Below are 15,719 nucleotides of genomic sequence, written 5' to 3' on the forward strand. Positions count from 1 at the left end.
CCCCGCCGGGCCTCCCCAGCTGGGCGGCAGGGGCCCCCCCCGCCCTGCCGCTGACGGGGCCGGGGCCGCTGACGGGGCCGGGGCCGCTCTCCCTACCTCCGCGGAGCTAAAGGAACCTAATGAGGCAGGGCCGGGCTGCAGGCTCGCTATCGGAAATACGTTAGTGCTGGCAACCGGGGAGAAAATCAGTCACTTTTTGAGGCACAACAATAAAGGGTTACAGGTCCATCTGCCTCATCCCTGTAATCTCAAATAATTCCACTTTAGTGACGTTAGCCCTATAAGCCTACAAGGCAGCACCGGGCCACTTCACACATTCCTTGTAGGCCTGTACCTGCATGCTGGGCTGCGTGTGTGCGGCGAGGAAGGGCTGTCCCGGAGCCTGCAGGAACTGCTGCCTCGGAGGCATGAACGGCCGCGGGTTTGCTGAACCCGGCTGGTTGAAGTGGAGAATTCCCACAGGACCTTGAGGCTGCATGTTCGGCCGTACCGGCCGCTCTCTGGGAAACACCGGTTGTTGTCCCTGCTGATTAAATGCTGTCCCGGGCTGGCTGAACGGCATCGGATTTTGGGCAGGGACAGGATGCGCGCTATTGAGAAGCGGTGGAGGCGGCGGTGGTGGGGGGCTTCGCTGCTCAAACAAGTGATGGCTTGGAAACCTTGGATCTGTGGGAATCAGGCAAGTACTTAAATGATAACCTCCCTGGGACACAAACACACTTGCAAAACACAAAGCTCTATTCTGATTTGGAAAAGTAACCTGAAATTTGTAGAAAGCAAAATCATATGAGATGTTTTAATTTTAAGAGCTACCCTCAAGGTTACATTTCTCTTGCTTCTGCCACCTGTGTATAAAAAGAACTGATGCTTGAAAGATCAGCACAACTGGTAATTTGCTGGAATCAGGAATACCTTTTAAAAATTCTACTCTAATGAAATCAATGAAGGATTCCAGGGATTAGAGTTTAAAACATGCAAGAACTCACAAAATTTTGATGCCATTTGCTGACCAGATATTTAGCAAGTTTTTATATATTTCATGTGTGTGTGTAAAATATATATTATATATGCACATTACATATATATGCGTATCTACATACACACACAACCTATGTTGTTTGCTATGCTGTATCATTTTAGCTAACCTTAACAGATTTCTTACTGTACACATACAGTCCAGATGGTTTAAAGAGTTACTAGTGGAAGCCAAAGTGTATGGAGAGTACTAGTTATCCAAAATGCAACAAATCACAACGATTTTATTGCAACAATCACTTAGATACTAATTTTATTTTTTATCTGCATAAATACATAGATTGATGGTAGTTACAGATGGAGACATGAGACTACATCAAGGAAGGAAAAAGATACCAGACCACTGGAATTTCTGGCGTGTATAGTCTGGCTACATCAAACAGGATCTTCTGGTCGTCAGGCTCTTTCAAACACTTCATGTTATGAGATACACACTCACGCTGCATACCCACTTTACAAAAGTGGATTTGGTATGTTAATGGCAATGCAAATGCCTACCTGCTAAGAAGAAAGGATCTCTTTCCTGAGGAGGCGGAGGAGGGAGTGGTGGTGGCGGTGGTGGTGGCCCTCTCCACTGGTCCTGGATTGGCAGCCTTGGGGCTTGGGAGAAGTTGGTAGGAACTGGTCCAGGTGTGTGCTGCTGAAAGTCTGGAGGGCCCTATTTAATAAGACAGAACTGAGATTAAGACTACCATCCAGGAATTTATCTGTTGTCTGCTATAACTTTTTTCTCCTAAAAACACAACTGCTTTATGAGTTATCTCCCATCATCTGTACAAATTGGCAGCCCTTACTGAGTTATTCTTTCACAAGGGAAGAGATATTAAACCCCAGTACAGTATCTTGAAATGAATTCACAACGTTTTAATAATCACTAGCACCACAGGAATCCCATTTCTTCTCAAGCTTATTGAAATCCATGCAATTATTGACCTTCTTTCCCGTTAATCCAAAAAAATCGGAATGTCTACTTTAGAAGACATTCCTGACATTTATCTTCTTAAACCATGCTATTCTTCACCATCAATTCAGTAAAATGTAAGCTACAGAAGTGAAGCAGCTTTACTTAAAAAAAAAGGGGGGAAGGACAATTTACGGCATCCAGAAAATTAAAGAAATCATTTTTCAAAAGAAACAGGAGTAACACTTCTGCCTATTCACAACTTAGCATCTGAAGCATTATATGCAAGAGTGCAAAATTTTCTTTCCTCCAGTAATTTTTTTTTTAAATGTTAAGTGAGCCTTTACGTATTGCAGAAAGCAGGATGTTAATCCAAAAGCAGAACTTTGCAGAAGCCACACTTAATTGAGTAATTCACACTATTACAATTTTTCATTTTATATCAAAAGTTGACAAAATATGTTGGCAACCTCTGACAACTGGAAGAAGCTATGCCTCACATAAATCATTAACAAACATTTCCTTATTACGTGTGAGTAAATCAAATAAGTAATGAAAATAATCTAAGAACATCCTTGTTTTCCTCTTTACACAGATTCTGAAATCAGCAGTGACATCTGTTCTGTCTACGTTTGATGCTCACCTTAAAGCTTGCCATTGCTGAAGACAAGCTTCCCAAAACAGATTTCGGAGCAAACACTCCCTGCTAGACTGAAATATGGTCATCAGCAAAGGACCAAACAACCAAGTCGCAGTGGCTTATCATTTATCTGTTGAGCTGCCCTCACCAACAGTATGCGCAGTCTCGCTCTATCCTATTTGTACTGCAAAAATATTAGCATTTTAGGAAACGAATTTCTCACACAGCAAACATGGGTATTTGCCCTGGAAACTGAAGTCTACTACCGAAGTAGCGCAAGACAAAGCTGCTTCACACCCTTCTACCAGCACAATACAACTGGGATTGGCAAGGCCTAAACAAGTAGATGAGAGAGGCACTAAGGATCACAGCCATTATTAAATCTGTGGCCTTCTTGAAAACACCTGAACGGGGATATGTGATATACTAAGACCTCTCATTTGGAAGCAAGACCGTGACTACTTATTTTATGCCATTATGCAGCCATCAACTGTAAATATTTTTTGTTCCCAGAGATTAAAGCATCTATATTCCATTGCCAGTGCTCCTAGTCAGCCAGTCTCCTGTGGGTATTTCATTTAGTGGAAAGACATTATATTATACTCAAGCATGACAGTCCTCATAACATACATACTGTTTGTAGGAGGAGCTGCTATGCTTCTGCAAGTGAACAGTTACCAATGCAAAATATTCTTGCCACCTCAGAGGAGACTAACGCCTTTGAATTTCACAGGCTGTCTGCAAACAATAGCAGCTGGAGGAAGAGGGAGCTATTTGGGATGGAGAAAGTGACGTTTATTTGTCCCATCCAAATCGGTTCAGGTTTAGCTGAACGAGGCTGTTCAACTGCACTGCCCTTTCCCTGTGTTGAGCAGGACAGCGCTGGCTGCCTGCCAAAAGAGCAACTGAACGCAAACCTTGAGGATCCTGACCCTTCGCTCCCAAAATGCACCTCTACCATCACTGCACATAGGAGCTGCCAGAGGTACGTTCAAACTAAGGTTAAATGCATTCCCTCATCTTGGAAGCCTTGGTGATAAAAGCTATTTCTCTAAGCATTGCTCTTACAGCCATCCTAGGGAACACACAGTGCTTCTGCAAGCCGCACGGCCTTGAGGGAGGCAGCCTGCAAACTGACTGACGTTTAGCTATCTAGTTATTAGTTTATCACTGCATAACTCATAAGGTCATTGCAACAGAGGCAGGGGAGAAACCAGTTCATCAGGGCAGTTTTCACACAAGATGGTTTTTATCTTGCATCTTATTTACCACACGTAGTCACATGAACATATTGTACCTGGGGAGAGAAAGCAGTCTCGAGAGACAGCCTGCTTTTTCCTGTTTTCTGAGAGCTTGACTTAGAAGCTCTGAAATTCTCCCTGTATTTTTCTCTAGACACAATATATGCCTACATATATCTTAGATATTTCTAAAATAAGCCAGCAGAAAACAAATTATGTGGAAACTTACTGAAACCTGGGCTAATAAAGCATAAGCACCGCATATTTGCCACCCGAGCTGAAGAACTGGCAGCAGCAATGATCTGGCTGGGCTTGTTTCCAAGCTCCAAACGGCACTGCAGTGACCATAGTCTCCTCTACCTGCTTCTTCCAAACTCGATGTATTCTGCCCTGGTTGAGGTAACAGATCCTTATCAGTCTCTCCCCTCACTCCCAAACTTCAGTTTTAGTGCTAGGCTATAAAATACAGGCTTAGGCCAAAAAATAAGCAGGCATCTCCACTTCTATGACCAAATTTGTAACCCAGTCTCAAGCATCTTCCCCAATACTAATTCTTTGTCCAATTAGCTTTACTGTTCTCCTGGTCCTGCTTGCTCTTCACATACATTCCCTCATCCCCATCACGTCTTTCACTCTGCCCGCTGGTTCCTAATCCCACCATGGACCCAGCTTCCCAGCTCCCTGACTCCAAGCTGGTGGGTCTGGTCTTGTGGCAGCCAGTCAGGAGCTCCTATTTGCCCCACCCAGACCCTGCCTTTCCTGCCTGTACACTTAGTCCAGGCAATTTCCCCTCCTTTTCCTGACAGGGAAGGAGAAGTAAATGAGAGCACAGGTTGAAAAAGATCCTCTACTTGTATTTTAAATAAACGGTTCTTCGTACCAGCTTTCCCCCTCCTGCCAACCCATACCCTTGTTATGCCCAGATCTACCTCATCTCAAAGCAGCCCTGAATTGCCAATGCATGGGAAGGCCTGTTGAATTTCATACAGCTTTTATGTACCAAAACATCCTCAGTGCAGCCAAACTCAATTTTCTTCCTTGAAAAATTGAGCAATAATAAAACATTTCTAAATAACTCTCTTGGACATTACAGTATTTTTCCACCGTTTCAATATCGGAATGAAAGTATTTGGAAAATTTCAACCAAAATGATTCAAAATGAGGCAGGCTACCAGCCCATCATCTTGGTTCAAACCACAGAAGTCTGGTAGTACTACACACGCTGAGAGCAGCTTTATATTTCCCATCATAAGGAAACTTTAAACCCTTATGAAATAAGCTTTAGGTAAGTTTTAGAACTGAGTAATACAAGGTTATTTTAGATCTAAGAAAGAGACTACAGATTATTTACAGAAAAGTTACAGAAACCAATAACCAGCAAGATATTTCAGTGTTAAAAATATAAGCAATACTGACTTCAAGCTCCCTTCAGTACCAAAGGTGTCCATCCAGCTTAATTTAAGAAGCAAATATTTACTGTCCTCTAAATACTTTCATTGATTTTAAGACAAACTAACAGTTATCCAATTGTTATCCAAAAGCTGGTATCCAAAAATCCCAACAAATGCCCACCAAGATACATCAAGAAAATATTTTTTTGCTCTAGTTTTATTAGTGGTATATTTCATAGAAGTATATCCCACAACACAAGTTTGGGTCAAAATCACTCCAAAACACTCCAACAAAATCAGAGCAAGAAGGAATTATTTGAAGTTTGGAACTCGTCCTATTGGCGCCTCTCTTTTTTTCCACCCCTCACATTTAAGAATTCTGGGTTTTTTTCACTTTTTAAGTAAGATTCCCGTTAAACTTTGAGGCTGAGAAGTTTTTAAAGATAACAAACACCTTCAAATCCTAAAGCCAACCCTCCTTCTCCATTTTGCATTTAAAGTTACACGAAGATCCTTTTTATGTCATGCAATGAACACGAGTTGTCTCTCAATGTCAGGATTGTGCTGACAATTGTCAGTGCTGAAACAATGACCCTTCCCTGCCAGAGCACTTAACTCCATGCACAATGGAACAGAGGGTTGGGCTTTTTGAAACCTAAGTGTTTCAAAAATGGCAAAACTACAGAAGTACGGCTGACATAAATCACACCACAGTAAAGCTGCATGCTATACAGATAATTATCACTAAGAAATATCCACTTATTTGATCACTGAACAGATTTTAACTTTATGACTTTTTGAAGAAGTACTAAAATATGACTGATCACATTTCTTGGCTGATAACCAAAGGGCAATCATGCAAAATTAATTGCAAAGACATTTGTTATTTGCCAAAAAATGAATTACCAATATTTGCTTCTAAAAAAAAAAAAAAAAAAAGGAAATTAGTTTGATTCTCTTCCTTCTAACATCCGTGAAAAAGACCGGCCTTCACTTTTTTCCTAAACTAGCTTTGCTTCTACTATCCCTGAAGAGTGAAACAAAATTCTGCCCCAAAATTACAGTAACACGGGTGGGGAGAAGCTTGTATTTTCAGATTTTACATTGCTGAGATTTTTAGTCTGAAAAAGCTTTCAAGACAATTCTAACAGGAATTTGATTGTGTGGCAGATTAATTTCACACACTACATGTGAAACTAAAACCCTAAGGTTCAACCAGAGCTACTACTTCCAGATATGAATGAACTTTTTTTTTTTTAAAAAGAAAATATGTAAACTATGGTGGATATTTTTCTAAATTATGAGGTGCTTGTCTATTATTCTGAAATATCATTACTTTTTTTTTTCAATTTAATAGGAATACACTAATACCACAACTTTTACGTATGCCAAATTCTAACTATCCTAAAAACAGTACAAAGTAATGTAACAGTTCTCCATCACTTAGAGTTTTTGAGAGTGGGTTTTTTTTTACTTAACAGTAGTTAAACTATAATTCTAGGTGTGGATTATTTTACCATTAGTGTTAAACTCTACATTCTGCAAGTGTTTGCTGCTAATAACCCCCAAGTGGCCTCTGATATTTTGTAGAAAAGACCACGCAGAGCTATTTAACTTCAAAAATTAATGAAGAGCAGGTGCAAAAGCCAGTTTTCATAATGGTCTATTTTTGATAAAATAAGCATACTGTAACATAGATGCATAATAAATCTTTATATGCACAGTAGTTACTCCCATTTTTCATGGTTTTGCTATCCGGACAGTTTCAAATTACAACCAACTATTCAGTACACACATCAACTAAGACTCCCTACAAAAAAAAAATTTAACTATTACTTCACCATTATTATACCTTTTAGGAAACTTCCCTACTTAATAAATCTCACAGTCTTCAAAATACCTACTTTCAAGTTAACAGGTTTCAAACAAAAGGGAGAATTGTAAATTCATATGATCAGCCAGGGCTGCAAGGTTCTACATTTCAGTCCAAGATTGGGGCCAACTGTGACCCTGGGGGAAAGGACAAAATATTTACGTGCCTTTCCAGTGAGACCTCACAAGGCTGGATCACATTCATACACACAATGGTTCCAAAGACTGAGTTACCAAACGTCCATATGAGAAAGACTCGGCAGAGTATATACGGTAACTTTTTGCAAGAGTCTTCTCCCCTTCTCATTGTCATCAGATTCATTATTTTGTATCATTATTACTGATTTAGTATCATTGCTGTTGATTATTTAGTATAATTACCAGACTGATTATTTAGTAAAAGTGCACCAAATTGCAAGGAAAGACTCCTGAACTGGAGCTTTTAGCTGGATTTAAAGCTAGTCACAAAAAGAGCACAGAAGCGGAAAACAGCACAAGACCTGAAGCAGATGTACCCACCATGTCACAGTCTGTCCTACAAGTCCTTAACCAACCGACACGTACCCCTTCACAAAAACTGCAACCACTTCAGCACTGCAGTTCCTTCTAAACCACTACCTGCAGCCCCAGCGTTAACGAGAGAAATCATAATTTTTGACAGCTGGAGGGCTCTTGAACAGTCTTCTCAGTAAGGCTTTGTGGGCTGCGAGGGGGAACAGCTCTGGCCATTCTTTCTTATCTTCTGTGAAAACCAAAACATACCAATGCCTGAACACTGAGAGCAAGGTACTAAACATCAAGATTTTTCTTAAACTACCAAAGAAAGTAATTTTTGCTCTGTACTTCTTCCTGTTTTTAAGGAATGTGATGAACTCTCATTTAATTTATCCTCTTATAATTTTACTTTGAAAATTCTGAAGTATCTTTTTTTTTAATACAAGAACGGAAGTCTAGAAGGAAATTACATTGGAAATGGGGTTCTGTGTGGATTTCCAAAGAGACCACAATCACAGAAGTTTTAGAAATACTTAAAAGGAGAAGATAACTGCACACTGAAGGTATTTTATTGTCTTAAATCTTTAATTTTGTGAAGTTTACTCTGACCAAAAAAAAAAAACCAACCCCTACCCACTCTTCCTCCCCACACACAGTAATTTACAGCACCTCAGATTTGACATTTTTACACCATTTTTGCATGCCTGCAGGTTGCAGAATTTCCCCTTTTACTAACTTCGATTATTCAATATAGCTAAGGCATAACTTACACCTTATCATTCACTTTTGGAAAAAAAATGCAATGCGAACTTGTTTCTACAATTCATTAGAGTTGTGAATAGCTCATTGAACATGACTTTCACACACTCAGGCAATCCCACCTTCTGAAAGAACATGAGATAAGGTTACTTTAATCCTTTCAAAGAACTGCACTATTTTGCCTTCCTTTTATCCCTTTAAATATCCTTCCTAGTTAAGAAATTAACATTCTCTCTCATACAATTCTTACACAAATTGTACTTTTACTTTTCTGCATCTCTTGTTAATTACATGATGTTATCACCAGTAATCTATTCATGAAGCACAGATAACTTTGGTTACCAATAAAAGGGAAAACTTAGCATAAATTGCTTAGCACAAAGTTAATCTTATAAAGCAAGGAATAAAGAGGATCTAACAGCTATTATATGACTTATCAGCTTCTCTAAAAGGGTCACTCTACTTTTTTTCATGAGACTAATTAAATACCTTAACAATATCATTGAAACTTCATGAATCTTTCAATAAATTACACCCTGCCTCTACAACATGTTTTCATTTATTAATCTCACTTAAAATGCAAAGAGCTAGGAGAATCCCATTGACAGTTAAGCAGGGCCACTCAGTTAATTCTTCTTATATGGTTTAAATGCAAAGAATAATGACCACTATAACCTATGACAATTAAAACTATGGCCATCTGTCACAAGATGTTAATCCTCTTATTTCAGCAGCTACTAGATTTTTTGAAAAGCTTTCCTAAAACGCCTACCTTCCGGTGCAAGGAACTGACTTTCCATCCTCTTGTGCAAGAAGCCCTGCTACATATATCTTGGATATGGTTAAAAATTTTTCAAGTAGAAATGTATACATCCCACAAACCATGGCTCTTCACATTCAAGTTTCATAGTATTCTCATTTACTGCGCACAGCATACAGAAATGGAATGATTCACTGAAATTTTATAATAAAACATATTTTGCTATTTCCTTAAATATAGTTTAAATGACTCATTAGTGTCCCTGTGATGTCTATGACAATCATGTAATTCCATCAAGGTGAACTAAAACCCAGCAAGCACCATGATTTTCCCAATGGATTTAGTATTATAAGATGTCCTTATATAAAAATTCATGCCTTAAATACATTACAATCAAGAAGGACAAAAATTAAAGTTCAGAGCGATCATAAAACTCAAGACAATGAATGTATGCTACCCATACATGAGTCCTTTCAAAGCTTCTGGAATCTATTTTCTGAGGGGAAAATGCAACGAGATAGCAAGTGCTGGTTCAAGTATGTGGACAGCACAGATCCTGGTATTACAGACAGATCGAGTCTGAGAGAGAATGGGTTGATATTTTCCTCAACTGAGCCGAAAGTAATTTTTAATGTTAAAATGTCCCATAGAACTTGGACAAGCTTCTCTTTGATACTACACAATTCCAATGGATAAGAAAGTGTGTTGGGACGTTTAGGTACAAGTCCAGGTCACCTGTAAGAGAAATCACCAATGCCCGATTTCACTGTTTAAGGTCCCAAAATGGAATTCAGCCATCATGGAAAATCAGTACAAGAAAGTAGAGAAAGGCATGGAATCCCTTGTTATTTAAGCCAACTCATGATAAAGTAGCTAAAATAAGGACACGGGTGATACAGAACAAGAAGGATACTCCCAGCCCACTAAGACAATCCCAAACAGTTCAGAAGGCTAAAGCTAAAAATTAGATCCACTTCATATTAAAAGTATCCCTTTTCAGCAAGTTTCAGGACATCCTCCCCAATACATCAAGCAGGGACATACTCATGTTGCAAATGGAGACAAAAATAGTCACAACTTCAGTGTGTTTCTGTAAGAGAAGCAACAAAGCAGAATGGCCCACAAGCAACCAGCGCTACACAGAAGGATTGCTTCACAGATAGGTTTCTTGGACCTCCATCTGCCCTACCATCGAGGTACATATGTTAGAAAAGGAAAATCTGCAGGACAAGTGGTCCCATTCAAGAACAATTCTCAGAAAACACTCAGCAGGCATAGGAAAGATACTGTTAACTAAATCCCAACTCTAGCTTTAAACTCCTAACACTTCTGATGTACAGAAAAACCATTCTCCCATCTGTTTTCTATGGATGAAGGAAGAGTGTCTCCAGCAGGAAAGACAGGCCGTAGTAAGAAATAGCATGATGGACAACTTGTAGCAGCTTGCACTGCCTGAAGGAAGAGTAAACCCAAACCTCTCAGATTAGAGCACTAACCTAAGTGATTTCTTAAACAGGTGTTTCAAACTAACTCATTCCGAAGACTCAGTTTCACTTTAGTTTGTAATCCTCTTCAGGGGTGTGGTGTGGAAGAGTGTGTGATTATTTTTGTTTGGTGCCCTCTAACTTTTTAAGATTAAGTACAATATAGAAATATCACAAATAAAAATTGGAGATAAAGCGTAAGAGACATTAGTGTCATTCAGAACGATGAACTCTCCTTTGAAAGAATAGAATTTCATAATCATTTTATTTAAAGACAATAAAATCCTCCTGCATATTTTTGTGCTGAAAGCTAACAGTTTTAGGGATGTGTAAAAATTAGGGACCCAAGTTTTGGACCTCCTCTGCTTTCAGAACTATTGAGATAAAACATCTAACAAAATTCATACCTTATCCTTAGACTTACCAGAGACCACTCTATGGAAATATTATTACAGTGTTTATTGACTAGTGTATCTTGGTGACCTGCAAGTCACTGATAATTAGAAACAACTCTGAGGTCAGAACTATACTGGATCATGAATATCAAATTCAGGATTTCTACAGTAAACTCCAAGCTTGAAGGTGCAGTTATAGTTAATTTAAAAACAATCTGAGAACCTCAAAGATAAATATCTTGGGATGATGCTTCTCCCTTCAATGAAAAATGCTCAGATTGCTACAAAAAAAAGTCAAGCAGCAGCCAGCTTTATAGAAGACAAATATTAGAATTGCTGCTAACCTCGACTTTGATCTGTATTAGAAAATGCCATTTCAGATCTGACTATTCAGTAGTTAAAATACCTGATTCCTGATTTTTAATTCTGTAAGGAAATCTCATTCTGGGGATGTTTTACACATCTCCGACCTTGCAAACACTTTGATGTGAAAACTTTGCATACCCAGAGCTCCCAATGGGCCTGCAAGTACTACTCACGTGTTGCGTATGAAGGACTGAACATTTTTTCCTTTTTGGGTCTCCTACCGTCAACCCACAATATTCCTCTAAAGGAACTCATTTTACTGTAAACAGTAGTATGACTTACTCTTTTATAATGAATGAAGCATTTTGTCCTTTCACATTCTAAAAGAAATGGCAAGAACTGAAGGTGCAGCAAATGAATAAACACCAGTTTATAGTTTGGGGGTTTTTTGGTATTGGGATGACACGAATGTACTGAGTTATCTTTTAAAAGGATGTTTTCTCAGCTCAGTGAAAATACCTTAAGAGAACTATACTATCATCTAGGACTCTATAATGTTATACCAAATATATTTTAGTTCTCCATTCAGTGTTTAAGCACTAGATTAGCCTTACTGCACTGTAGTAACAAGTCAATTGTATGTTTTAATTAGATTTCTTTATGAGTCTTGACTTCTGCAAAATATCTCTTTAACAGTGTCTAATTAATGGCTATATAGCTATATGTATAATACTTTTTCATCTTTGCCTCGATAAAAATTTGTGCTTTGCTCACAGGGATTAAAAAAGTTCAAACTTCATTCATACAAATATATCAAAATCACAGTATATAGTTATATATATATAAAAAATATATATCTATATCAAAACTTTTTTACTGTGAGGGTGACTGAGCACTGGCACAGGTTGCCCAGCGAGGTTGTGGAGTCTCCATCCTTGGAGATACTCAAAAGCCGCCTGGACACGGTCCTAGGCAAACAGCTCTAGGTGGCCCTGTTTGAGCATGGGATGGGACAAGATGACCAAGTTGGTCCCTGCCAACCTCAACCATTCTGTGATTCTGTATTTAGCAGGTTCTAAATAAAGCCGAGACTGAAGAAAATCTAGCATCATTAATACAGGGGGGAAAAAAAAAATTAAAAAATCTACAACTCTGGTTTCCTTGGCAGTGCTACATAGCAATTACTTAACAGAAAGGTAAATGACAATAACTATGAAATATAAATGCACAGGTTTTCTGTTTGATTTTAATATCTACAGAGCACATGTACACTGGAGCTAGCATGACAAGTTAAAGGGTTACTGCATTTAGAAACCATCTATTTCTTTCTTATTTAATAGCTGTTACCATCATCTTTAGCTGCTGCTGCTCCTCCTGCAGATGGGAATTCATTGATATGATTAAATTTGATGGTATGATAATGTATGGTAATCGTGATTAATCAGAAGCCCACTAGCAAATGGAGGATGTTGGGTATTATGTCACCTGCATTTTAAACTGCATTCCCTCTATGCCAGCCTGACAATATTTGACAGCTGGAGGGATCTCATGCTGCATCTGCTTGCTACTACTTATAGATCTGAAAAGAGAAAGTGCCCATTCCTTCACTATCTTAAGTGCTGTAATTATAGGGCTTTGCAGTGAAGTTGTGAAAACAGTAAGTGTTAAAAATGAAAGCTTTTTGCTAGCTGCTGAACAAGCTCTGTCTCACATCTGCAAGGGCTATAATCTGAAAGAAATGTAATTTGATGCAGCAGTCTCATTCAAACATGATTTGCATGAAATGCTGTATAAAGCACTATCCAAGAAATGTCAATCAACACCACCTGATACCATGTATCCTGTTAAATGAAAACAAAATGCTTTTCTACACTACCTGTGATCTGCCACTGCTACACAGTAATAGAGTGAAAATTTCATTTACTGTTATTCATTATAGTAAAGCCATAGCTAAAGCAGAATAATTGTGAGGAAGTAGGAGAATCATTTTCACAGGTGGCTTTTTATTTCCATTAACAGTTTGTATCCTACATACATACTGTTGCAAACATGTACTAGTTACTAAATACCATTACTTACTAAATATCAGTTTAAAACAACTGCCTGTACTCAGATGCAGGACTGTTTAAATTGTCCTTACTGTGAGTACTGGAGAATGAGCTATGAACTTAGTTGCTAAAACCCTTATTCACTCGTAGCAACTCACGACCGAATTTGAAATAATGGGAAAAAAAATTTTACTCCCTATTTGCATTTCCCACAACAAAGAGCAAACACTATTGCAAGGAGTTTTGTTTTCAAAAGCACCGCAAATTTCTGCTTCTACATACTGCAAGAGGTGTTTACATAAAGGCACACCCACAGACCCAAGTACGTTATAATACCCATTAAACTGACCCAAGTTTGCTAAAATGGTGTTGTAGGCTGATCCAAGTCAGTGTAAGGGTCACTTTGGGGAAAAAGCAGTAAATAGTATTCTAATGTACCTTTTATAATTAATTTGTATAGCACTAATACATTGTCTAAAAGAAATGTTTCAAGCAAGTGGCAATGAAGGACAGCGACCTCCGTTCTGAGCAACAACTGGGCACCTGTTTAAAAACCTCTCACAGATTAAAGCGTGAAGAAGTTTAAAAGCAGTGTATGAATTTCAAACAACACTTGAAAGCTCAGAATTCATCAAACTAGAGCTTTCAGTATGGTGAGAAAAACTGAATCAAGACTAATCAACTGCCTTTCACAGCATCCATTTAAGACAACACCTGATGTCCTGGAGATCAAGTGGAAGCACATTGAATGGGAATATAAAGAAAGTTTACTGAGGTTTTTGCAGGTTAAGGGAAAAAAAAAATCCAGTGTTTTTTTAGGATAAAGATTATTTTGAAAGGAAATTGTAAGGTAAGTTCCAAAAGCAAATCACATCAAAACCCCCTGGGAACTGAAAAGACATGCGATGTAGAATATTCACAAGGGCCTGAGGCCAAGTTGCTCTATTAAAGTCTTATTTTTATACTGGATAAAACAATTTATGTTACACAATTCATCTTTTTCAGACTTTAATTCAACAGTTACCTGAAAGGTATCCAGTGCACTAAGGTGTCCTATCAGACGAGAAAAGCTTTGTGCATTAAAAAGTATCACAGCCTTCCTGGCATAAATTAGTCAGGCGGACACTAGTGCCAGTTCATCTCGTGCTTTGTGCCACTTCAGACTATTCCTAACGGCAACTCTGAAACTCACGTTGACTAAAGTTAATAAAATGTGTCTGTGGGACGGATGCCTGCCCAGCTCGCAGGGTGGCAGGGCCCAGGGTGTCAGGTTAAGGAGAGAGGCTAAAGCAGAATTTATCCTAATTTCCTGAAAATTCTCCTGGATAAAGATGCACAGTTGTGTTAACAGGCTATGCTCTCTCTACAGCAGCTTCAGGGGAGGATCCAGGGCAGAGACAGAGGGGGAATGGCCTCAGATCTGAGGAATTCCTCTCTTCTGCCTTGAGCAGTGTGAAGCAGGTTCTTCCCAACTTCCTCTTCACTCCAAATGCCCCACTCCAGCCCCAAATTTGGATGCTAGGGACACCTCACAATTTCTGGCTGAAGAACATTGACAGTGAAAACACCTTCCATCTGCCATGCTCTATCCCAAAGTAGGCATGACGACACTCGTTACGCTTTGATATGTCCTTAAAAATCTGCACACATGCCACATACGAGTATTACTTCAGCATTCATTAAGTTAAATAAATGATGTTTGAAGTAAAACGTTTTTATAAATTTTTCTTCAGGCAAACACTGAAATATTTCAGACACAGACTGTGCTGGTGGATTCACATAAGGGATGAAAAGATCTGGACCATCAACCTAGCTCCTAGTTTTGTATTAAGTAATGATGTGGCCTCTATAATAGCAGGAGCCTACGTATAAAGTGTTTAGAAACACCTCTTCCATTTTCTGTTTAATTTCCTCTTCCCTTGTTTTACCCCATCCTTCTTCACAGAATGCAGGAGTTGAAAGAGAAATTAGCCCAGATAACAAACACCAGAGGACAGGAACCACAGTGCTCCCTCTTGTGTAACAAGAAAAAACACAGGCTCCATACCTGCACTGGGGCATCCACAAGAATTAGTAATTTGGTCAGAAAACATGTGAAAAGTTCAGAAGACCCATACAACTAGCTTATGAATAAAGTCTTCTGTCACGTTCCTCCAGCCCCCAAAGTAGACTGTTATTTGTGAAATACCAACTGTGACACTGAGACAGGAACTCAGAAAAAAGCATCTTAACCACTTTAAAGCAAAGGCAGACGACAAAGCAAGACCTTCAGAAGGACTCTGCCAAAGAGGCTAGCTTAATCTGTTCTTTAAAACAGTTTAAAGAAAACACGCAGTTAGCACTTGCACAGTTCCAGGTTAATTCAAATACCTGGAAAAATACTAGCATCGAC

The 15,719-nt window shown here is 38.9% G+C and overlaps 1 protein-coding gene across 1 annotated transcript in view; it reads right to left on the reverse strand.

Moving 5' to 3' along the window:
* The window catches only part of RBM33 (RNA binding motif protein 33), an 84,465-nt gene that overhangs the window by 41,633 nt on the left and 27,113 nt on the right, over positions 1-15,719 (reverse strand). Inside the window, 2 exon segments of the mRNA XM_009322489.1 lie at positions 335-666; positions 1,534-1,693. Of these exon segments, the coding sequence (XP_009320764.1) occupies positions 335-666; positions 1,534-1,693 (492 nt within the window).

The sequence above is a fragment of the Pygoscelis adeliae genome, unplaced genomic scaffold (genome assembly GCF_000699105.1).
Source record: "Pygoscelis adeliae isolate BGI_AS28 unplaced genomic scaffold, ASM69910v1 Scaffold123, whole genome shotgun sequence".
Taxonomy (NCBI): Eukaryota; Metazoa; Chordata; class Aves; order Sphenisciformes; family Spheniscidae; genus Pygoscelis; species Pygoscelis adeliae.